Source organism: Epargyreus clarus, unplaced genomic scaffold (genome assembly GCF_041222505.1).
Source record: "Epargyreus clarus isolate Ecla_fem2 unplaced genomic scaffold, WU_Ecla_fem_2.2 ptg000001l, whole genome shotgun sequence".
NCBI classification, from domain to species: Eukaryota; Metazoa; Arthropoda; class Insecta; order Lepidoptera; family Hesperiidae; genus Epargyreus; species Epargyreus clarus.
In genome coordinates this window covers 4,069,559-4,095,834 of record NW_027332209.1, presented here as the reverse complement: position 1 = coordinate 4,095,834, position 26,276 = coordinate 4,069,559, and the positions used below count along the sequence as shown (strand labels likewise).

At 33.8% G+C, this 26,276-nt stretch overlaps 1 protein-coding gene across 4 annotated transcripts in view; it reads right to left on the bottom strand.

Annotated features, from left to right (window-relative positions):
- Appl (amyloid-beta-like protein) overlaps positions 1-24,172 on the bottom strand; it is a 191,591-nt gene extending 167,419 nt beyond the window's left edge. For all 4 annotated transcript variants that reach the window (XM_073074623.1, XM_073074650.1, XM_073074640.1 and 1 more), the window contains exon 1: positions 24,014-24,172. In XM_073074623.1, the coding sequence (XP_072930724.1) occupies positions 24,014-24,079 (66 nt within the window). In that variant the 5' untranslated portion in view covers positions 24,080-24,172. The remainder of the gene's footprint in view (positions 1-24,013) is intronic.
- Positions 24,173-26,276: the final 2,104 nt, after the last annotated feature.

Genomic DNA, 26,276 nt, shown 5'->3' with positions numbered 1-26,276 from the left:
ATTAATAGAACATTGTTACATGTTCTAGTTATGTAACGTAAAAGAGCAGGATTTTATATTATTTTTATTCATATGTGGCCACATAGATTAGTAAAGATACTTCGCCGCCTTGAAATTGAATGAAGCCACAAACAGCTTATTTTAGTAAGTTATTTTTTTGAATTCTTGACAAATAAAAACATTTTTAGAGAAAATTTACGAATAAATAACTAATACAGCGTAATTTACGTAATAAATAAATAATTATTTCAAATATTTTAGGGACATTTTAGCACGAAGACGTGGCAAAACTTTTTTACGCAACTATTTCAATTCTCAAAACTGGGTACATTTACTTGTTAGGAGTCAGTAATCTTTACTAATCTATGTGTGGCCAGTGAATATTCATTTGAATGGGAACGGAATATTATTACTCTTTGATTGCTTTGAAAGCATAGAATTACTTGGAAGCCATAACTAATTAATTATTATTGTCTAAAGTTATTGTTCTATTGTTACTATTCTGGTTTGAGAAACAGTAAGGGAGACTAAATGAGGCGTTGAGGCAACAAAGCCTCAAGAGTAATAACACATTTGTGGTCTCCATCTTTGATTGTGTGAGTTAGTGCTCTCCTTATATAAAAATTAACGTTAAGAGCACTAAAAGTGGTAAAACCCTCTGTGGTTAGATCTCCGAAGTGGTGGTACTTCACCTCACTTATTTCTGCCCAATATGCAAAGTTAAGCGCTGCTGTGTTCCGCATTCAAGGGTGTGGTAGTAGAGACGTACTTGTCCGAGGCGTTCCAACTTAGTTCTCAGGGATGGTGACGCATCTGTGACCAACTTTAGGTAGGAATCTAATCTTATCTGAGGTTGATCACGGATGTCCATGGGCGGCAGTAGCTACCACCAGTATTTCATAACAGCAGTGTTAGGCGCTGCTGTGTTCCGTTTTGAAGGGTGTGGTAAGAGAGACAGACTTTTGCGAGGCGTTCCAGCTTAGTCCTCAGGGGTAGCGGCGCATCTGCGGCCGGCCTCAGGTAGGAATATCTAATCCTATCTGGGGTTGATTACAGATGTCCATGAGCGGCAGTAGCCACTTACCATCAGGTGGGGATCATGCTAGTTCTCTACTTCTACATTAAAAAAAAAACGTTCAACTTCATCTAGAAGTTTTCATCAAAGCTTCAATAAAACTGAACTTAATCAAGCTTCAAAAGGCCCGTGAAAGAGAAGCGAGATAGTATATTGGAACGCGACATTTGCATACAATTTCAAATTTGCATTCAATTGCATTTGCCAGTGTTAATGAATGCCGGTCGGACATTTTTCCAACGCTGTAATTTACTGTTTGGGTCATGGTTTGGTCTTAATTACATTTAGGAATGTATATTAAATACCTACATACGATAGATAAGACTTTACCAGTTATTGGTAGCATTGTGCTTAGTGGACATTGATAAACTGTAATACGATCATTGGTGGAATATACAAAAAAATCTAGTACGTACGCACATACGTAAAACGTACGGTACGTGTATACCGATACATTAGTCACCCGTCACAAATAACATCTTTTGTATTCTAAATAAAGGATACAAACCAAAAAAATATTCTTAAAAACAAAAACTGCTTAAAAATGTAGTCTTTGTCACTCCCGCAATTTAGGTGAAACCAACGTCACCTCACATATAAAAATTTCGTCAAGACGGTTGGTTTGGGCGTGCTTAAGAATGAAACATACATACAGACATACAAACATGCACAAAATCAAAAACACTACCATCTGCAATCATCTACAAATCTCACAAATAATAGCGTTACCATACCTGCAATACTTAATTCTTTAAAGCACACTTTTCTCTACTTAAAGAAAGGAGGTCAGTACAAAAGTTGAGAACCGCAAGGCTAACTTCAGAACACGATCAAAAACTCCGCGCAAAAAATCCACCACCCAAAAGCCTTCGAAGTTTGCAAAAACATTGAAGCATAACGTCATTGATTCCAATCAATGACGTTATGCTTCAATGTTTTTGCGAAGTTATAAGCTCCAGCTTATAACTTCGCAAGTTTATATATAGGGATGTTAAATATATTGAAAAATCGATACATACATATGGATATCGATAAATATCATACATGTCGATATTTTCATGAATATGATAAATTTGACAAACAATGTGGTTCAATTTACCTATTGTGTTGAAGCATATTGAGAATATTACTTTAATGGTATGGTACGAGTATTGTATGTAGGTGTAATAATTATTTATTTATTCATAATAATAAAATTCACATTATATACAAAAATTTAGTTTAGACTTGCAAGCCGATTTAAATTTTTTAAATAGATCTTTAGACTTTATAATGCTATCAAATGTGATTAATAAAAGTTTATTATTTTATTATCTTATTTTATTCAGAAATATAAGTGTTTTTTTCTTCTTACTTCCTACAATTAAAAACATCATAGAAATTTTATAAAGTCCTTCGTATTAACATTCCCTAGTTAAAATACTTTAAAAAGCAGAGATAAAAATATATACACATAAAATACAAGGATAGGTAATATCGCGTATCGATACAATACGATATATCGATATAACAGAATTTGGACATCCCTAACTTCAAAGGAAGCGATCGTATAGTTTTATTCGAATCATCTATCCATCCCGCTCTAACGTATATCTCCGTCTCATATCATGTATTGATTGGTCACATATATAAGATTTCCTGACTAAAGAGCAACTACCGACCGAGATGGAAGTGAAGAGACAATGGAATATAATTGCTTGCAGCGATCATTCCTAACGCTCAATCATTTCTATGATTTATGAAATCAAGTGCATACAATAATAACTCTTATTAATTTTGTGGATGAATAGGAAAATGAAGCAACTACTGATATAACCAAAATTATAATTTACTACTATTCAGTGTCTTCTATGATGTTTGAAGTAATGTGTATCTCTCCTAATATTATAAATACGAATGTGAGTTTGTTTGTTACACTGTCACGCCTGAACTACATAACAGATTAGCCTGAATATTTTTACACACGTTGCCAGCGGCTCAGAAAAGGACACATAGTACCTTTAGTCCCAAAAAGTACCGTTCCCGAGGTACAGACAATAACATCCGATTGCGAGCGAAGCCGCGGGTAACAGCTGATAGAAATATATACTTTTCAATGAATAAAATATTAGGTATGATAATATTCGCTGATAATAATCTAATGTACGTAACTGGGCCCGGAGACAATAAAATAACATTTTGACAAAGCAAAATAAATAGACAAAAACTAAACTATATTAAAATGGAAAAAGAACTTAATAATTTCACAACAATTTAAACAATTCGAGCAAAGTCACAAAAACGTTTGGTTACAAAAAGAGAAAATGTACGCACTGACCTTTATAAGAATGTTGTTTAGGCCAATTCAATTTATTTACTTCTAAAGCAATTCAAGTACGGGTCCACAAAGGTTCCTTGGGTCCCAGGTACTTAATATTCCTTTAAGAACTTGTCTCATTTGTATCAACCTTTCGTCAAGCTAGCTATTTCATTTGGTACTACAAAAATACATTTATTAAACTACCCTTAAAGGACTAGAATTTGGTCAATCTACTTTTGTGGAGTAAAATTACTTATAACCGTAATCTTTATACTTTTATAAGCCAAATGTAAGCTAACCACATAATTTATATTTTTATTAGAATTCACTCTCCGCATAAATATAATTTGTTCCAATAAATATTGAAACACAAAATGGACGCTTTTGTATGCTACGCAATATAGAACTTAAGAGACACGACGTCATTCTGACTTACAATCTTGGACAAACAAGTTGGCAAAAAGCAATCCTTAAAATAGAGTCCGAATGAAATAAATCACCGTATTTAAGACTGTTTCCGTTGTCCTCAATGAAGTCTCACGATGAAACGAACTGCAACTCGATTGTTCTATTGACACCGTTACGTGTTCAAAGACTCTTGAAACTAAGACCAAGTCGAGACCTACTTCCATTGACTAATCGCCTTTAATGAGAATTCTCTAACTACTAGTCTTTCTCCACTTTCCAGTTTCATCAAGCTCCAACTCACTACTTCGTTAGTATTCATGGAAGTAATTAACTTTTTCCTTATTGAGATTAGAAAACGTAATGAATAAAATTACCAGTTACATAATTACCTTCTCATTTTATATTCATCTTACGACAAATTAAAGGTGAGTGTAAAGCAATTTCATTAACAGGAATATGAATTAATTTAAAAAAATTAATGTATGTATTGCATGACTCTAAAAACAAATGAATCAAATTGACCACATTTGTAATGATTTTCGCAATTTATAATCAGATCATAATATAAAGCAGATCCGAAGTGAATAATATTCGCATGTCAATGAACAGTATAATTAAGATCCAAAGTGATGAAGATTTAAATAATCAAGATTACGAAGAGCAAGTTATAGATCCATCTAGGAAACTCATTAAGCAATCCGAGTATAATGCGCAAATAAATGTCAGCAATATCGAACTAACGCCGGAAGCCAAACGAGTTATAAACGCGAATCATATTGGTGATAAATTGCAATGCTGCGGGTCGGGTCGCCAAGTTATGTAATACTCCATTGTATTATAGCACTGTCTATGGAGATATCTATAGTAATAATAATAAAAAATACAATAAACTAGATAACCGGATGAATTTCCCACCACCTAATGAAAGATAGGTATGATTCTATAAGCGATTATTATTTATCAATCCTAATCAGTCTTTCAATTCCAATTGTGACCTCATTTATATATACCGCATTGGTAACAGTTTGAGTTTCATTTGGTTAGTATATTAAACCTTGTATTTTATTATTACAATTGATATCTCACTACTTCTTTGTTAATTGAGGTATAATGATGAAATTTTGTGTATGTTAATTTTAAAATGAATGTAATTTTAAAATGGTTAAAACATTAAAAGTTTTTATATGAAAAACGAGTTTCTATATTCAGTCATGATTCAATCAAATGATTAAATCAAGAAAATAATAATCAACCTTAGAACCCGACTCTTACTATAATAATCAATAAGTAATTTGATGGAGATAAAGACATAAGTATTATTAGTAAATAGTGAACAAGACGTGAAAACTAACACAACTTCTAACAAATTCTAGGGAACGTGGGCAATAAGTGAGTTAATATTTTAAACCGAGAACAAATCGAATAACGTCGTCAGCACAAAACAAATGGATCAGAAGTAAAACGATGTGAATCATATTCCTGACATATGGCGGCATTGCCGGTCAGACCCGACATTACATTGTGGGATATAAAACGGTCAACTGACCGTTGATACGATTTGAATGGTATAGAAAAGATATTCGATTTGCATCATTGGTAAAGAATAAATCTGACGAAAACGTTTAACAGCAAAAAAACATTCATGAGAAATTGACGTACTTAAATATTACGTCATCTCTAGGAAAATATCACACTGTTATATCAAATGTAAGGTGATATGTTACGCTAAGTACAATGAAATCATCAATACACGTCTGGCGAAGCACTACGTTATCTCCATTCTCATAAATATCCCCAACATTGAGTAGAACACGACACCTCGCTTCGACCACATCAGAATAAACTTAATCCTACCCAACACGCAATAAGAAAAGCCGAAAAGTAAATTATTCAGCCTCAATTTACCCTCTTTCGAAAGGCGAGTAACCTCAAAATTCATTTTTCAGGGGTCTACGGTGGAATAAAATTCACGAGATTAGTTTACCCACTTGGAGGGTAGCTATCAATGTTTCGGGCCGTCTCCGCAACTGGGGCAGAAGGGCCTATTTGCCGCTCCATTGGGCATTTTGTACCGCTGACGCAATTAACCAACATGCTATCACCGGTATAGTTGAGTTCTATAGATGCATTCGAGTTTACTTAGGTGTTTACACTTAGTTACCTAACTGTAGTCTAAACGTTATACGCGTAAGTAATGGGTAATTGTGAATTGAAGCAGAAGTAACGATTAGAGAAAGTAGTCATAATCAAATTATGAAATCATACATTTGAAGAAGCAAAAAAATATTCTAATACGTTAACGTATCTTTGAAAGTAGAACTATTAGCATCACGAAACAGCAAACAATATTGATCATAGCCATCGCAAAAACGAACCCTTAAATGAAATTACAAGCACGACTTGTTTTAATTGAATGCGATCGTACAAATTCAACGTTCTAGTTCACTCATTGCTTCTTTATTTTACGCTTCAGTACGAGTTAAAAGTAATGAAAATAAGGAAACTGGCTGCTATTCTTAAGCTTCCACTTAAGATAAAGCCATTTCCGTGGTAATAGTGTCATTATAGGATTAAATCGGAAAGCATTAGGACCAAAGAAGTATCGGAATAAATGTATCAGTATTTAGTATTACTGCAATTAAAATACACTAAACCCTTTCTACCATAGAAATTACTAATCTGAGTTTAAGAACACAGAGTGGAACAGAAAAAAATTAAACCACACTATAATAAATACCATACCAATACAAGAATTTAAGCTAAACAATATTATTTAACATGTATAAAAAGACGGATAGACGCCTACAAGACTACCGATATTACCTGAATAAGTAATAATACTTAGCAACTCTTCATAAAGAATACAAAATGTATAACAACATGAGTTGTAAAGTGCACAAATCCTATTTCATTGCACTCAGTAAGCATAACCGATGGACTGTTAAATATTGTGTCAACTCTTTATGGGTTAAAAGCATTGAACCTTTTAAACATACATTTACTAGCAACACACCACAAGGTACAGAGTACATCATAAACATGAGTCATGTTTCAGAATACATACGTATCATTTCACATGAGATCTTTTACCCAAACTTATTATTCTTCTTATCTTTTCTTTTTTTTTTCTTCTTATCAAGTGTAGATACTTTTTTAATATAGTACGGTTACGGTACGGTACGGTAAGTAGCTACTGCCGCCCATGGACATCTGTGATCCCCAGAACCCCAGATCGGATTAGATATTCCAACGTGACCAGCCACACATGCACTGCTACTCCTGAGGACTAGCTGGACATGCTGGAGTGCCTCAGAAAAGTATGTCTCCCTTACAACACCCTTCAAACTATCACACAGCAGCGCTTAACACTACTGTTAAAACTGTTATAAGGCAGAAATAGGTGTAAGTGAATACTATCATTTCTTGTAATTCCTGATCACTGTCATCTATGAACATCAGATAAAACAGAAGTCCCACTTGAATTTGCGTAACTACAACATAGTTCCCTGGGAAAATAGTTGAAACGCCTCATAAAATAATTCTGCTTCAATAGCCAGAAAAAACATACAGCCTGCCTTAAACGACCAAGACGAAAAAGAAAGAAGAAAACACAGACTTCTCTGCTATGACGTTCTAAAAAGTCTGTTCACACGATTAGTTGCCTTTTTGTCGTAGCGTAGTACGTAGTAAGGCCCGAGTCACATATTTTATCGTAGTAGTTTTTTAGCGTTCCGTACCAAAAGGGTAAAAACGGGATTACTAAGCCTCCGCTATCTGTCCGTCTGTCAGAAGACTCTATCTCGTATACCGTTATAGACAGACACTTGAGTTTTTCCAAAGTATGTATAACGGTGGCCTTTATAACAGCAAATACTAAAAATTTAAAAAGTCGAAAATAAATAAGACTCGCTTTACAAGAAACCGCCATTTTTCAGTGTTTTTTGCTTTATTCATTATTATTGAATCGCAATACGTAGGCACTTCAAATGTATAATGCTGACATGATAAGAAATACTGAATATAAATAAAAAAATGAAAATTTTGGTGGTACGGAACCCTCAGCGTGCGATTATGACGCACTTGGCCAATTATTTCGCATACCACAAGTTCATTCGCACACTCGACACAAGGACGGACGGGTTCTTTTTGCTTTTTACATGTTTGTCAACAGCTTGCGTCTGTGAGCTTGTACTTTACTTTTAAGTGCCGTTATGAAGAGCTACTTTATTTATAAGTTATTTTTAATAGAACTGACATTGACATTGCTACTGATTTTGTTGTAAGTAGATGCCGTATAAAGGGTAACCATTACTGGCAATCTGCCTCCAAAGAATTATTTTATACATTGGCCATATAGCACGACGGGAAAGGAAGACGACTGCTTGGAGAAGATCATGATTGTTGGAAAAGAGGATGGTAAAAAACCTCGAGGAAGATCGCCAACCAGATGGTCTGAACAGATCAAGGACTTAACCAAGATGTCTATTACAGATTGCCTAAGACTAAGCTTTTTGGTGAAATTTGCAGCACACCTGCACAGCAGACCACCAGAGCAGGCACGAACTTCAGCAATAAAGAAGCAACTCAGAAGAATGAGTGAAAAATTGGCAACTTTCATGAAGATTGCCGTACTCTGACGATTTTAAAAGTATAAAATGTAAAAATTTGATAAAATAAGTTAACATACTTTAACTTAATCTGGAACGGTAATCTTCAAGACAATTGTTAATCCCAAGAGATAAGTTGATTTATGAGCTGATGTGACCCAACACTGACCGAATTTCCATATAATTAAAGAAGGAGGAATATAATTTACGTTGACAATAAATATGGAAATTTTTGACGTATCATCATCATCATCATCATCAACCCATTAACGTCCCACTGCTCGGCACGGGTCTCCTCTCATAATGAGAAGGATTAGGCCATAGTCCACCGCGCTGGCCAAGTGCGTATTGGTAGACTTCGCATACCTTTGAGACTTTTTTTTTATAAATCTCTCAGGTATGCAGGTTTCCTCACGATGTTTTTCTTCACCGTTTAAGCAAGTGATAATTAATTTCTAATACACACATAATTTTGAAAAATCAGAGGTGCGTGCCTGGGATTTGAACCTCGGACCCCTCGATCGAGAAGCCGCGTTTCTTAACCACTAGGCTATCACTGCTTTTTTTTTATGTATGCCAGACGATTATTACAAAGCTTAATATCGGCATATTTATCGAGCTTCTGCTTTTCTCATTAAGAATAAGTCTATACTTCTGTTAATAGGTCCACATTTTTTTTAATTAATGGGTCTCATCGGTTGTTGATATATTTACTGGATAATAATCGAAAAATGTTTAACTAATCGCATAATCAAGGTGAAATATGGCTTGAAACGTTCTGTCTTTTTTTTTTATATTTGAACCTGACGATAAAGCAGACGTGCTACCTGATGGAAAGTAGTCAACGTTGCCTATGGACATTTGCAACACCAGAGGAGTCGCCAATCCATCGCCGGCTTTGAAGGAGAGCTCTCTTATACAAATTAATTTATTTAGTTTAATTTAATATAATTGAAACAGAAATTATGATAACTGCTAAAGCACAGTTCTGTCAAGTAAATAAGGTGAAGTAAATGTAATGATTGTAAGGAACTAATACGAAAATCTAATTTTATCTTTACATAGACCAAATAACTTGAAAGCGGGCATCTTATAGCACAAATAAGAATTCTTCAGTGCTCCAGAGTATTACGTATTCAACGATAAGAAGTTTCGGTAAGCAAGCGACATATCTGATATAGAAGTGGGACGTGGGAACGTCTTTGAATACCCAATGAGCGAAATGTCCCGGCATTTCCTATAGAGTATGGCGGCTACGCGACGGCCCGGCACGGTATGCACAAATGACAATGATTATATATTATGTGTTATAACTGTTATAAGTTATGTGTGTTATAAATATTTGCGTTATTTCTTCTGCATAGTAACTTGACATAATCAACCCCGAACCAAATTTTCTAATGATAACGCTGATGGAAAGTAGTCACCGTTGCTTACGAACATTTGCAACTTCAAATTAGCCAATGCGTTTCCGGTTTTGGCAAAAAGATATTTTTGCACCTTTTTGGCACCTGAGGATGACAATAGATTCCTTGCTGCCCTGAGGAGTAAGATGCGGCGCGTCGTATACATTTATCTCCTACGATCGACATTCCACTTCGATCCAGAACAAAATGACACTGTAGTTGTTAGACATAAATGGATGTAACGTTGGTGGAGATGTTCCTACTGCCTTAAAACCATTTCATTTCATTACGCGATAAGCTTCGTCTTAAAATTACTTTCATTTCATCTAAATTGAGAAGCAATAGAAAATCAAATGAAAATCATATGGTCTAATTTCGATCGCTAATCGATAGCTAACAGTAATAAACTTATAAGTCATGGAAACCTAAATATATACTTGACAGCTCATCACAATGTTCTGAAGTAGGAAGCGAGCCCGCATTTACTCAGTCAAGTGGATTATTGCCTTAACCCTTCTCATTCTGAGGATCTCAATCCTGGCACAGTAATGTCATAATAATAGTCAAAGATAATGATGACACTGAGAATATTAATCATGAATTTACTATCAAATATTTCGTGTATTAGGTAACTTTGGTCAGCCATTACTGTCCCATTGCTGAACACGGGTCTCTTATCAGATTGAGAGAATTTCCGAAATGAACCAACAAGCTGGTTAATATAAGTTAGACTTCATACACCTTCGAGAACTTTAAAAAAAACTCTTAATCCTGTTTCTTTCATCATTCCATGATAAAGGAAACCTGACTTATAGAAGAGTCGATCATAGATACGTTGCCAGTGCCACTGTTGAGGTCTAATCTGGTCGCTTCATATGATTCAGCCGGCACACACCCTTCTACTAAAACGCAATGACTGCTGTCTGCTTGACGCTTGCTTAAAAAAAGTGTGACAGTGATAGGTAACTCTTCACTACACTAAACTTTCATATCACTACTAAACAACTTGATAATAATCTGCATATCTGCTACATCTCTGCTATTTTACAACGATTTCTTTCAATCTAGAAGTCCATTTATCAATAGATTTAGGATACGAAGCCAACGAAGAGGCTACTTCCGTCGGAAGGCCAGCCATTAACTAAGTCGGATTACGTAAACCATTATTATTACCTCCCCTGTATTTTGTTACAGAATTTCCAGAGGTATCTAAATCTTACAAACGACTTTGACGATACGGCCGAGAACATTCTAGAAGATTAATGTTAGAGAGAACATTGATTCTTCTTTTAGTCTTTGCTTTACTAGCCTTTTGTGTATGTGTTACAAATATCTTAACTTTGATTATTCTACTTTAAAGGTGTTAGAACCCTTTGTAGTTCCATTCCGGCATCACCACCACACCTCTTTCTGCGTTACAACAGCAAGCTTAAGCGCTGGTGGGTTCTTTCAAGGATACGCATTACATTAAACATTTAATATAATTTTTATCCTAAATATTAAAACGTCTCATAGTAATAACGTAGTGAAAAATAGGCTATCTAATAAAAATCCATTATAAAAAGCGTATGCGAAAAACCTTAACAGAAATCGCAGAGTGGGATCTATTGTAGACACGGTGCATCTCGTGCGGTCTTCACATTGAAAAGGTAAGCATGTGTTACGTGAGTATCTATATCCCGAGGCTCTTGCGCGAACAATAGCCCCGTGGAAGCCTGCGCTGAAGACGGTACATCCGGCCATGAAGCGAGGGCTGACAGCTGTCTATTTGATAGAAACTAATTATTTCATGTCTTTAACTACGTAGCCTTTTCAGTAATTAAGTAATTGAATTAATGGATTTCAATAGCTGATTATTTAAAGATTTTAATATAAGATATAAATTTAATCTCAAAAAAAAAAAAAGTAAAGTCCGTTCTAGATGCTACAAATATATCTCTTAAAAACTACCACACCCTTAAAAACTAAACTAAAAACATTGCTTTTATAGATCAGAAAATAGGTGTAGCGGTAATGCCAAAATCGAACCACAAATTGTTGAACCTTTAAATTTGATCAGACGCTTATAAATAATATACTAGAGCAGGTATATCTAGTAGAGTTCCACAGTAAAGACCGTATTGTAAAGGTAAGCACGTACTATGTGAGTATATGGATCTTGAGGCTTCGCGAATAATAGCCGCATGGAAACGAGCTGACGGCTTAAGCATGCAGCCATGAAACGCGCGGGCTGACAAACGTACGCTTGGATGGATATTAATTGTTAAGTTGATAATACGAGGTTTTGAATGCCATGAAAGAAATGAAACTAAAATTTAAATTCCGAGTTGTTCAAGATCATGTTAATTGCTATTGATAATGAGCTAGTGGAAATTTTAAATCAATGTCAGATACCCTCCTAAGTATAGAATCGTCTACCGTTTAATCATAATTTCTGATGTTAGGTTCTGAGGTTAAAACACCTCATGTTAGGAGGTTAGAAATAGAAGTAGGTACTATCCTTTAGTGAAACCAAGTTAATACGAAGACAACATGTCAAAATATAAATAAAGGTAATATGATCTAAGCGCATTGTTTTAGTAACAGTCGAATTACGAAGTACAAGCTACATTAAAATCAACTTACTGTAATTTCGTAATATTTTTTTCAAATATGAAAGATAAATTATATTTCTGGTATATTCTAGCACAGTTTTATTATGCAGCGTTATCTATACCTACTGTACGAGCTAGACTCGTAGCTCTCACTCAACAATAGTGCTCTGATGTAAAGAACGCAGGGATGGCCAGGCAATAGGCGAGCCCCTTTCAATAAAAATGAGGTTTCAAATTAACGGAATAATTTTTTGTAAGAAAATTCAAATTAAATTATTTTTGATACAACTTTATTATATTCTAAATCTGTTTTAATCAAATATAAGATATATAAGTAGCAATATATTTTTACTGAGCAGATTTCTAGTTTTGTAATAATTTAGTAGCGCTGCTACAAAATATCCACGATGTAGTCATATTATTTGTCCAGCTGTTAGCGAACTAATAAGTTTCGTAATGTGTCTAGGTTTAAGTTCCGATTTTAATATAAAGTCCGCGAAACAGGCAAAACAAAATTTAGTCTTATTTAATTTCTCAGCTATTTAGGATTTACTTAATCCAATCGAGATTACTTAACCATCTATATCCACAAAGTAAAATTGATTTTATCATAAAAACTACATGTTGAAAACACCTACTATACAAATTAATCGATTACATAAAGATTGAACATAAATCCTTTACCTAACAAATTGGTATAAACAAAAAATAAAAATGTTTTAGTAATTCCCGATCTTATCTCCACACCCGTCACGAAATCGCGCCCGTTTTTGACATATCTTCATAAATGTTCTCGAAAACTCCAAGGAAATAGCGTTCTAGAGAGTTCTCGGGGAAATTAAATGTCGCTTCCCATCCACTCTCGAGGATTCACGACACTTCGAATGTGATAGAGCTCACGATCGTGAGAAGAGGGATAAGAGTTTGTTGAGTAGTTTCGTTTATACAAGTTTGGGCGAGATCTTAAAGCTTAGTGCCACGCCAAGATAATTCCTCGAAATCAGCTATGTTGGACGAAATACTTAAATCGAAGTTGGATAACTTGAAATATAAATAAAATCTTTATTTTTATGACACCACATCTCATTTATTTCTCTACATCATGCTACACAGATTTATGTCCTTTATTAAAACTTTATAATTTATATTTTTTTATGTATCCAATTTTTGGGTGTCAGAGATCGAAACTTGTCAATTTTTAGTATGCAGAAAATATCATAATTATGTCGTTTGTTTGTAGGCAAAACATTGAATACATTTATTATTATTAAGAACCCCCAATAGAGACAGAGGCAGACGTGCCTCTACGTTTCCAATACCTTACAAATCATTAAATTTATAAAGTAGTAGTTCTAAGAAGCATTTCAACGCGATTTATTAATTATTAAATCAATTAAATCATACCAACTTTTATGCGTTTAAAGTTCTTTATACATAATGTTTTAGATTATAAATATTATAGATTATAAATATCGCTTTGCCATCGCCGGTTTCGAGGCCACACGGCAATCTTAGATCGTCTTAGCTCTACTCAAAGCAGTGTCTCCATCTTGCGGATGGGGATTACACCTCAGAGGTATTCCGTTTGTGAATAAAAGAAGCGTTGTATTTAATATTTCCGCTGCCTTCATTTTATTCAAAGTACGAGACTAACGGTAAGTGTAACGATAGAACGTATAGTAAAATATTTTGTTGTAAACCATATAAGATAATTAAGTTTAATATCAACTCTTTTTATTTACTATTCCATTGATGGGCAAGAGTTTTCTCTCAGACTGAGAAGTTTTAAGTCCATAGTTTTCCACTCTGGCTTAGTATAGATTACAGACCTTATATACCTTTAAAAAATGCTTCAATCGATAAAATAAAGTCGAACGATTTGGATCCACGTTAATTTAATTATAATCTTCTTTGTCTTTTAACTTCTGATAGATAAAATTCAGTTTATTCTGTTTCCAATTTTCGACGTTCAAGATCAGAGGCTTAAGCGATTCAATTGAGCCATCTTTGCTTTGAACATTCCCTCCAAAGCCATTAATCGTAAACATCGCCCTACTTTTTTCCCGCTAAACTTTTTTCCCTAAATTAGAAAGATATTTCATACTTCACTCAAGCGTGAAATATCCGCTTATTTTTAAGCAATTTCACTTCTTTTTACTGTTTTCGAGTTTTTCGCGTTAACCCTGACTGATTATTCTCAGGTTTGCTTGTTATCTCAAACATTTTTATGTTGAAATAACAAGCAAACCTGAGAACTTTTTTACAAGCTTAGCGTGTAATTTTTCAGTTTTCCTTGCCGCTTTTATATAATCACCTTCCATTTTTAAGGAACTTACCGAAACTGGGAGTCACTTTTCCTAAAAATCAAATATGATCCAATCAAAATTCATTAATTTATTAAACAATATCACTTCTTGTGATTTCTTGTGATTTACTTAAATTGTAGACCAAGTTGATACATTAAAACCATATTTATGAGCACTTTGTTAACTGAGACCTACTGTGGACATATGTAATACTTAAAGCCATCAACCATTACAGACTTGTAATATTACAACCTCAAACAACACAATCGAGAATACACTACTTATAACACTTCCTACCATCATATAAATATTCTTTACTCAGAAGACACGTATCGCATATAACAGTGGAAACTAATCTGACAAAGTTATGCTTCCCCTGAGAATCTCATACGTATAACATTCTACACTATTGTAATGTTCATGATCGATTCTTAAACTACTACATTAATAATAGGTACATGAGCCAGCTTAACCCTAATATATTCTGAAAAGGTTCTGAACATAAAACAGAGCTAACAAACGTTATACCGGGATTAAGACTATTTTATAATACGAGTGGGTAGTAAAACACCTACTTTAGAACCGTAAGAGGATTCCAAAACTGTAGTATAAGCTCTAATTATGATTCTGAGCTCGCAGCTTCCCTATCTCTAGTGAAAACGAACTAATCTCTTTGAAGAGTCGACCGACATCAAGCAAGATTAACTAAATTACGAGAAAAACACAACTCAATTTTTCGCATTACGACACATTATCCCTCGGGTCCTGAATATAAAGTTTGTCGAAACAAATTTAATGGAATCACGCAAATATATGAATATTTCATTTTGTCAAATCATACTGATGACGTCACGTTTTGGTTGCGTATTCTACTAACAATGTGCTCCAGTTTAGATGTTGACTTATTTATAAAGGTACTTTAATCTGTATGTCAAGTAATAGCTCCTTATTATGGCATACTTAAAACATTGGTAAAAATTACAAAGCCGTTTTTTTATCATGCAGTCCACCTGATGGTAAGTGGTTATTCGGAGTGGCTCATAGGAGTTTGCACTCAACCCTGGATTATATTAGATTCTCATTTGAGGTGCACCTGCACAAATGCGCCGGTGTCCCTGAGGACTAAGCCGGTATACCTCGGAAAATTAAGTTTAATAATGTTAAGTAAATCATTCATAGATTAGTAAAGATACTTCGCCGCCTTGAAATTGAATGGCTTATTTTAGTAAGTTCTTTTTTTGAATCCTTGACAAATAAAATCATTTTTAGAGAAAATTTACGAACAAATAACTAATTTACGTAATAAATAAATAATTATTTCAAATATTTTAGGGACATTTTAGCACGGAGACGTGGCAAAACTTTTTTACGCAACTATTTCAATTTTCAAAACTGGGTACATTTTCTTGTTAGGCGTGAGTAATCTTTACTAATCTATGAAATCATTACATACTTTTTCTTTTATCAGAATCAAAATAAGACATACATACACACATTATCAGTATAGAAGAAGTCCAGCTATCACAAAATGGCATATTCATGAGCTTTTAAAATCAAAACATAAATTTAGATTTAAATCGAATTACAAATTCAAATTATTATAATCTAATAATCAAATATATGATTAACATTTGAAATATTTGCAATCACGCTAACGATATTACTCGTGCAAATCTGAATTATCCTGCGTTGATATCCATCTAATTATTTACTCGTTGCTATGCGAAGCTGATCAATTTGCCAATAGTAATTAGATTCTGTATGCTATATATAGATCTGTATACTAGATTTACCTCCAATAGTACTCGCTCGAAAATTGGCTGCAGCACTTATCCTCACGCCATATTTGGGAGAGAACTTGAATTAGATTCATTTCAATACATTTAAGAAGAACATTATATTTTTATAGTGCCTAGACTGTTTTACGGATTTAAAGGAAAACCACTTGAATATTTCAATTCGATATAACTACCACTTATCCTACTTCTGTCATAATATCAGACAAATATTTTTTTTTTGTTTTTTAGACTATATTATGTTGAAAGGGCATACATAAGAACATACATCCTGTATGTATGCGGCTATGTTACATTACGGCAATGACATCTTGTATAAATAACACACATTAAGTATATGTATAAGAGAAAACTTTTTATCCGTAACGGCACGTCTGACACACCCTATTTCTGTAAATGTATACAACCCTTATAATTAAATGCCATGTGGATTATTAAACGACGCCATTATAATCTCACATTTTATGCTGTTATATTCTACAAGTAAATTATATTCAGAACATTCTATTATAAAGATTGATTTACTATAATTATTGGCAGGTGTAGATTAATTATGTTTGGCGGCGCTAAATCACTGTTGTCCCTGGAGCTCGGCAAATCTAGTTTAGATTAATATTTACATTATTACTATTCTAAATATTTAGCTGTGAGTAGGTTCGGATGAACTATTGTTAGTATTATATAATTATCTTATTTATCTTTTACTGACGCGATTACTATTATTTTAATTATCTCTGTTATCTAAATAACTAGCTGAACCGGCAAACGCTATTGCCATATAAATAAAAAAATATTAAGAGTGAACAACCCTTATCACTTAGGGGTATTAAAAATAGAAAGTAGCCGTTTCTCACACCTACTGAATATGCATATAAAATTTGGTGAAAATCGGTAAAGCCGTTTCGGAGGAGTACGGTAACTAACATTTTGACACGAGAATTTTATATATAAGATAGTGTTGTTGTGTTGTGTTGTATGACTGGATCATTGGACCAGAGAGATACCAGCGCCACGCCTATTTTTAGCTTGAAGCAATTCTACGTTAATTAAATTATGTAAGTATGTGCATGCATTACATATGAGGCGAACATCTTAGTCCTTAGGAGTCACAACGCATCTTTGATCGGCGTCTGGAAGAGATCCTATTCTATACGGAGGAGATTACAGATGTCAATGGGCAGCAGGCCTCTGTTCATCAATACACTACATGCTCGTTTTCTCCTTCAAAAATACACATAATAAGGTATCTTACAAAATAATATACAGAATACATATATACAGAATATTTATAATATTTTGTATACCCAAAGATACCTTATTTAATTCGGGTAACAAAACGTGTATCTAATTGTACTTTCGCTCTGAGATCTAATTAATTTGTATGTTCGTGCATAAACTCTATGTGGAGGGTAGATAACGCCCGGTTACGACGACCATAGAATACAGAAGTACTAGATACTACAGCGTATTTTTTATATGAAACAAAAAATATTAGAGTTAATAATATTAATCAGAAAATGCAGAAATCCTTGTAGACGATGTATTCCGCACTTACATTTTGATTTCAGATAACATGATTATAAAATCGGACGATCTGTTATTTATGCTATTATTTGCTTTTATCTGATATGTTAGAATTATTTATAATTGCATTTGTAACGTACTTATAAGAGATGGCGCTTTATGTACTCATTTTGGCAAAATTCTAGCTTTACTTTTATAGTTTATATGTGGCATTACATATTTTTACCATTATTGAAACAAAACACGATCTAAGGATCCACGCTTCAAGTCTTGTATGGGTTTCAGACTCGCTTTCTGGCAAGTTTTTGAAGGTGGTAGAACCCTTTGTGGTTCGACTCCGGCGGCACCACCGACACACCTATTTCTACCTAATAACAGCAGGGTTAAGCGCTGCTGTGTTCCGGTTTGAAGGGTGTGGTAAGGGAGACAGACTTTTCCGAGGCGTTCCAGCTTAGTCCTCAGGGGTAGCAGCGCATCTGTGGCCGACCTCAGGTAGGAATATCTAATCCTATCTGGGGTTGATTACAGATGTCCATGGGCGGCAGTAGCCATTTATCATCAGGTGGACTGCATGCTCGTCTGCTACTCTTATATTATAAAAAAAAAAAAAGTATGACGTATAAAGTATTAATTTAAGTACCTATCATATATATATTGACTCTTCTGCATCTAAGTATTATAACTACCATTGTAAAGTTAACTAGATTTAGAAGGTACATCTAACCATTCTCTATTCTATGGCTACGGCTCTGCGAAACACATTACGATTCCCCAGGGGTAGAAACGGCCCCAGATTGAACTAAACTCGATATTCTCCTTGTATAGCGAGATAAAAATGTAATTCTAGACGCTTATAGCGAAACTTCAGGAAAGCTGAAGGAAATACTGAAATACATATCTTTTATATCCACTACAAGGGGATATTTCTTGTACATATATTTTTATTTCCACCTAGAGAGACGGATATAAAAGAAATACACGATACGGCGTCGCGTCGTGGAAATCTACGGCGTAAATCGTAAAAAATCGTGCAGTGTGTAGCTAAGGCGTCGTAATATAAGACAGGTTTACGGTAATATCAAATTAGTTATATTTTAATAAACGAATTTAAATAAACTTGCAAATATTTTTTGATTTGCTACTTTTTGCTAAGTAAGTTCCTAGGCACTGAATACTATTTTGTATATTTTGTAAAAGAATAAAATCGAACGGATTTTTTTTTTATATTTGTAATATACCTATAATTAAATATCAAGGTATGTGACAACGATCTTGTCTGACTTCAATCCTTTAAATTCCCAAATGCTGGGTACTGGCTTTTCCTCGACACATAACTGTTATAAAAATGTCATGATTCGTACATACATACATAACACACGCATAAGCGTTTCACGTCTCCCAATGTACTCGTATTTCCAGAAAAAACGTTTTAATTCATTAAGGTGTTGGAAAACAAAAATAAAAAGCCTTATCGCGTCCAACAATGGACGGTGGAACTGTTAAAACAATAGACAAAAGGGAAGCTTCCCCTAAATCCCCGGGAAGAAAGGCGAAAATCGTTATACTGCGGACTTTTGCCGAAATTCATTAAAAACCTGCATTTGTTACTGGGAATACCTGGTGCGAATTCTCGCTATTTTAATGGCTTTAAAGAATTCTAATAGTACGCTATCTATACTTTTTGTATTGTATAAGGTATTCATATAAAAAAGGTTCGTATAGTTTGAAAAGCTTTTTTTAATTTACTATTCCGTGATCTGAACTACCAAAATGCAAAATGGTGTTTATACTTTTTGAAATCCAAATTATTTTGATCCGATATTAATAGGACTATCATGGGATTTAAAAAATATATAATAAAACAAATAGTGCCATATAGTAGTATATTTTATAATCTTTGGGTATACCTAGGGTTCCTACATGGTTCTTATCCTTTTATATCCCACTAGGCACAGCCCTCTCGAAACCTAAGCCCGTAATACTAGTACTCCACTGTGAATTGGTGGAGGTTTGAAAGTACTTGTAGTTGGCGAAATATTTTCGTTATTAAAAATACTATTCAGAGGTATTGTCCGCGATTCGACTGCAGCACCACTCCTATATTCCGAGTTCAATAGTAAAAAAAAATCGAAATAGTGAAAAATTGTATGAAGTTTTTTGAAGCGCGCCACCAACAAAATATATGTTACTTTAACTTCGACATTTTTATACAGATATAGAGATAGGTACATATCCGCATCTATGTACTTGGAAATGCATTTATCTGCTTCAAAACCAGCTTTGCCTATTGAGATACGATTAAGAAAATAAAAAAACTTGATAACAAAAATATAATTGACTTCATCGATACAATTCGCCGTTATCAATATACCTAATTCATTAAAATAATTTTGAAGTCAGCTTTTTGGAAAATTTCTATCTCGACAAAGATCTCGAAATACTGTTACTAACATAGGCATACAACTGTTTCGAAACCCAAATCAATGGGTGACGATGGGAACTGAGTCCAATAAGATCGATACGTCATCGGGACAAAGTGTTAAATGTAAGCTATTTAAATTATTGCGTAACCTATTTACCTCAGAACCCCAGATTGGGACACCAATTTTTTAACCCTTAGGCTACTGCTTTATTTGCTAATTCATTATGTTTATCTATGTATAATGACATAATTCACATGGGATCAACCGGAAGCCAGGTGGCACATGGAAATGGGAAGGGTGCTAATGAACTTTGCTATCAAACAACCCTGATAGAATCGAAATATTTTTAGGGTTTGTCAAAATATTATCATATATTTGTGCGCAATATGGGAAGGTATCTAATTTTAATATCGTAAATTATAATGTTTATCAAATTTTTGAACAAACATTCAAGCTATGCTTCATCTTGAACATTTAAATTCAAATTTATTTTAATATCTACAAAATTACAAATGCAGGTTTATTGCATTCGACTTTATCCAATAATCAAATATTTTAAGTTAAACTTCAAATATTTAAGAGTATAAAAGTATAAAAAGTTTCGAAAAAGACTAAAACCATTGAATAGAAAGTTTTTAAAAAGAGAATTATTACGAGCGGCTGCAATGCGGTCATTTTCAATTAATAAGTTTGATCCCTTGATTAAAATATTTAACTTTTGACTTTCCTTGATTAATTAAGATTTTTGAAAAGACATTCCTCAAATCCGTCTGTTATTTTCTTTTTAATTTAGAAGAAGTAATTTTAGAGATTTTATTTGAGTGTACGTCACAAACTCCAAAAATATTACTAGTACAAGACTCTTATTTATTGTAAGGTCTGAAGGATCCTCTACTACATTGCACCAGTATGAGAACCTATACATTTTTATGTATAGGTATTAAATCTAACCAAAATACAGTTCCCGAAAAATTTTACTATATTTTAACTTTTCCATTCTACCGACTCTTCATGTAGTTGTAGATACCATCACATTTTAAAATGAATTAAAATGTTACTTCATCTTCATACTCATATTACTTGAACGGTACTATGCGCAAAAATATTCTATTAAGCATGGTATGAACGGAATTGAATCAATAAAGGAACTCGGGGACATACTCGTACGTGCGTTCGTGAGATGACTAAGAATTTGCGAATTACATCCAATGGGGTCCGCATTATACCCAGTATAACATAAAAGGGTTGTGCTGTACTAAAATAACTGCCCTATATACGTAAATAATAAAAAGAAATCTTCCTATTGGGTAACTCCCGTTACTAAGAAAATGAATTTACCAAATTTTTTTACTACCAAAGAAAGATATTTGATAATTATACTTCATTCTAGACATTGTCTAATTTCAATCTTTGGTAAGCAAAATACGGATAGACTGAGTATTAATACCGGGCGTAAGCAGTAGAAATGACATAAAGAATAAAAAGATAGCAAAGTAATAACTTGATTAGAAAAATACGAAAATGCGCAAAAAATCGCTAATTACTTAAAATGAAGGGTCAATCTAAACTATCTTTATAATTCCATTCCTTATAAGCCAATAAAATACAAAATTTTCACTCAATATAAGATTTTTCGTTTGCCGACGGCCGACCGAAATTAAGTTTTTGATGATTAAAACACAATTTTGAATTGTTACTTAAAGCAAAACGATTTAAAAACATCTCATGATTACGTAACCAAGTTTGGTTACCAAAATACAAACCCTTCATTTAGTTTTACAGACAAAGAGCGTGTCAGACGCGTGCCGTAACAGACAAAACGTGTTCTTCCTTATGTTCAACGCCGTAGGGGCCTTATAATTTCTTAGCCAAGCTAAAATTAATGCATAAGATGCAGTACTTTAACAAAGTACCACCTTCGCATGTCCCTCTTAAGTAGACTTGCTAAGCCGTAGACTTAGTACATTTTAACCAACCAAGGATATTTTAAAAACGCTAAAATACTAATTATTATTTCATATAACTGTTATATAAAATTAATGATAAAAGATTTCGCATTTTAAGTAACTTTGATTGAAGTAACTCTGATTGAGATAAGATTTTATTATTTAAAAGCAAGATCTTTGTTAAATATAGCTTTAATATTAAATACTCGAACTTCAAAATTCTGTTAAAAAGGCGTAGGCGTTACTATTCTTAACTAAGATTACACCGACTAAAATTTTCATCGATACCTAAGTTCTTATAATTCCATAAAATCCATTTATACTTTTAATAATGTTTTTTCTTTTTAAATTGTTATTGGAAATTCGCAAAATGACTATTAATACTTTTTTATTACCCCTATTTCTGAGGAAATGTGTCCCGTAGTTATTTGTAGTTAATAATAAGAAACTGCAATTATTTCAAGTATAAATACGAGTATATAGAATTTGACGCTTTCCGTATCATAATATTTTATACTGCGTACAATCGAGCCTTGAAGATAGAATATGGCTTAATAATTGCTCTAACGAAGGAAATATGGGCAAATTTCTAGTATATATTACCAATATCTGGTATATTTTACATATTTATAACGTAGAAGCCTATATACAATTAACTTAATGCCAAAATTTGAATCCCTCGACAGGAAAGAAGCCAAAGAATATTTGAATTCGAAATTTCCTTTCAAAAGAGGGCCGGCAGGAAGTTATTGTGTTCAGAAGGTCTTAAGGCCCTTTAGAGGCCCTTCCAGTCATTTGTAAAAAAATATTTGGAATGGATTTTCTTCTTGTGCGCTAATTTATCAAATAATCGTTTTTTAAAGAAGTACTTTTAATAATGAATTGATAGTTTTTAACCCATCAAAGATTAACCCCGTGTAACCGTTAATGACTAATTACCGACGGTTTTGAGTAAAAAAATAAATAATTGAGACATATTTAAACTAAAGAAATAATCTTAAAGGTTTAAAAGGCGATGTCTTTCCTAAGAATATTTTAGTTATCTGTAAAAGTTAATTCTGGTCTTAAACCATGACGTATTTTAATAAAATCGTAGTAATAAAATTTAAAAAGGAATATATAGGTGGTCCGATCAATTTCTTGCCTCGAAAATCTGCGTGGATATTAGCTAATATATTTTTTTATAAATGTAATGCAGAGAGTTCACAAATCAAAAAATATGGGAATCATTTAAAAAATACAAACCTTGTCCATAATCTTTTCAACTCAAGCATCCAATTACATTTAAACCTCGCTGAAAACGCGCTCATTTCCTCATAATTGAGTTGCAATTTTTTAAAGCCATTAGTTTTTAGTGCTAACACAGATTTTTATATCTATATATGGTTACGCAACACAAAAAACACATGAATAAACATATGAAGTACAAAAAACGAAATACGTGCGTGTTAGCGTCTAAAACTTTTATGGCATCGCGACTGTTTTCAGCCGGTTATGCTATTTTACGCCCGACGTGAAAACATTACCGAACGCGTTAATCGATTTTCGACTTAGTGTCCCCGGCAGCACGCCGCACCAGCTAAAACGGAGAAATACCCTGAAATCTGAGAAAATGTATCTAAAGCTTACCTGTCCGGCGTGCAGCACGTCCAAAAATATGGTAAAAACACTTATAAAAAGCACGGCGCGCGACATTGTAGCGGCCGCGGTATCGCGCTTGAATTCCCGACTGACTACTAACGTGTATGCAAGACGCCAGAAACCTGCGTACTAGTCAGTCGGTACAGCACCGTACGCGTACCTAGCGTCGTATATATCGACCCTCCCGGGAGCGAGAGGGACGGCCGCGGAACACCGCGAGTGCGACGAGGAGGGAAGAGGGAGAACCACGCAGGCGCAGTGCTGTTAAAACGCAACGCAAAGGGCGAATAACGAAACGAATCACGAATGCTGTCTTCGTCTAGCCCTGTCTGGATTTCCCGATGATGAGGCATCAGGTTTTAATAAGCCTCAAAGCTGAATATCAATGTAATTGAGCTACAAAGCAAAATACGGTATCATTAGTCAATTTTCCCCTCCTGTATTTATCATTGTACTGCTACTAAGATGGTATGAGTATAAAGGCGTTGATATATTGAAAATATTGTAATGTAGTATTATCGCGTCTTTGTCTGCATAAAAACTTAAGTAACGTAATTAGTACACTGAGTACAAATACGCAACTTATAACGGTTAATGAAGAACATAATAAGATCATGTGGATAATAACACACGATAAGCCTCTAAGCTAACCACGAACCTCATTAAGCCACTAGCGAAATATTTTGTTCAAATCATATCTTAAAAAAACAATCACAACATCACAAAAATACGACAAGTTGTTCCCGATGATGATGGACTAGTTCAGAATATGTTTTACAGCTGAATATAATTGCTGATTAAGCCACAACCGAAAATATAGAACGATTAGTCAACGGTGAACAATAAAATATACCGGAAATCCATCAACTTATTATCATTCATATTATCAAGAGTATAACTAAAATTAAGAAAAAAGAAAATATGACCATTTCCAATGATGAGTCTTCCGTTTTTAATTTCCTTTAAAGCTGATAGGTAATCAACCTGTTAGAGCCATAATCGAAAATACAGAGCCATTGGGCAACAGAGAACTGATAAAATGAAGCGGGGAACAATTGACTAATGATTCCGAGATATTAAAAATACGACAAAAAACAGTAACAATAATGAAAAAAATATTAGAATAGCATTTTTTAAGAAGGTAAATGTGAATGTGAAATGTGAAAAAGCTAAATGTGATCCCAATTGACTAATAATCGAACCACATACCAATAAACCAATAGTCAACAGGGAACTATTAAAACAACCATTGACTAACGATTCCATATTTAAATTCTCAATTTTCGCAGACTAATAATCATGTTACAAAAAGCCGTGAACATAATGGAAATATGGTAAGAGAGCGAATAAATAACAGACTCCTATCTTATAAATTAAGTATAAAATTTCACGGTGCACGTTGCATTTACATGGAAAAAATGCGTACCATTTTAAATGAACTGGCTTTGTACATTTTTCACTCGAAGCCTTTCCACATTTTCAGTGTTTAAATAAGCGCTTTCTATCTAGTTCTCTTTTTACAATGTGCGCCAAAACCTTTTATTGCGATACTGTGTAAGTGTACTCGTGACTTGTGATGTATATGAAAAGTAATATATTTAATTTGGTATTCCAGAATTTAATCCTCATAAGCGACTCTATCAAATACCAGGAATATTCTTTTTTATAATATGTAGCAGACGAGCTTGTTGTCCATCTGATGGTAAGTGGCTACGGCCGCCCATGTACATCTGTAATCAATCCCAGATAAGATTAGATATTCTTACTTGAGGTCGGCCACAGATTCGCCGCTAACCCTGAGGAATATACTGGAACGCCTCGAAAAAATATGTGTCCCTTACCACACCCTTCAAACCAGAACACAGCAGCACTTTACGCCTGTTTTATGAGGCAGAAATAGGTGTAGCGGTGGTGCCGCCGGAGTAGAAACACAAAGGGTTCTACCACCTTCAAAAATGGTTATATTTTGTATTTTTTTTTTTCAAAATGAGCCTGTCCAATTCATGGCTAGGATTTTGCCTAATATTTCTTTAAATATCTAATTTTGCAGTTTTAGTTATTATCAAAATCGGCCCCGTAACTTCTTTGAGGATTTTTCATTCACAGTTTTGAATTTGACCATCCAACAATTAAAAAATTCACCCTATAGGTATAGTTAACAATTACTTAATTAATTATAATAGAAAAAGCAAATACCATTAATATCTAGTCCGAATATTCATTATTACAGTCCACAATAACCAATAACACA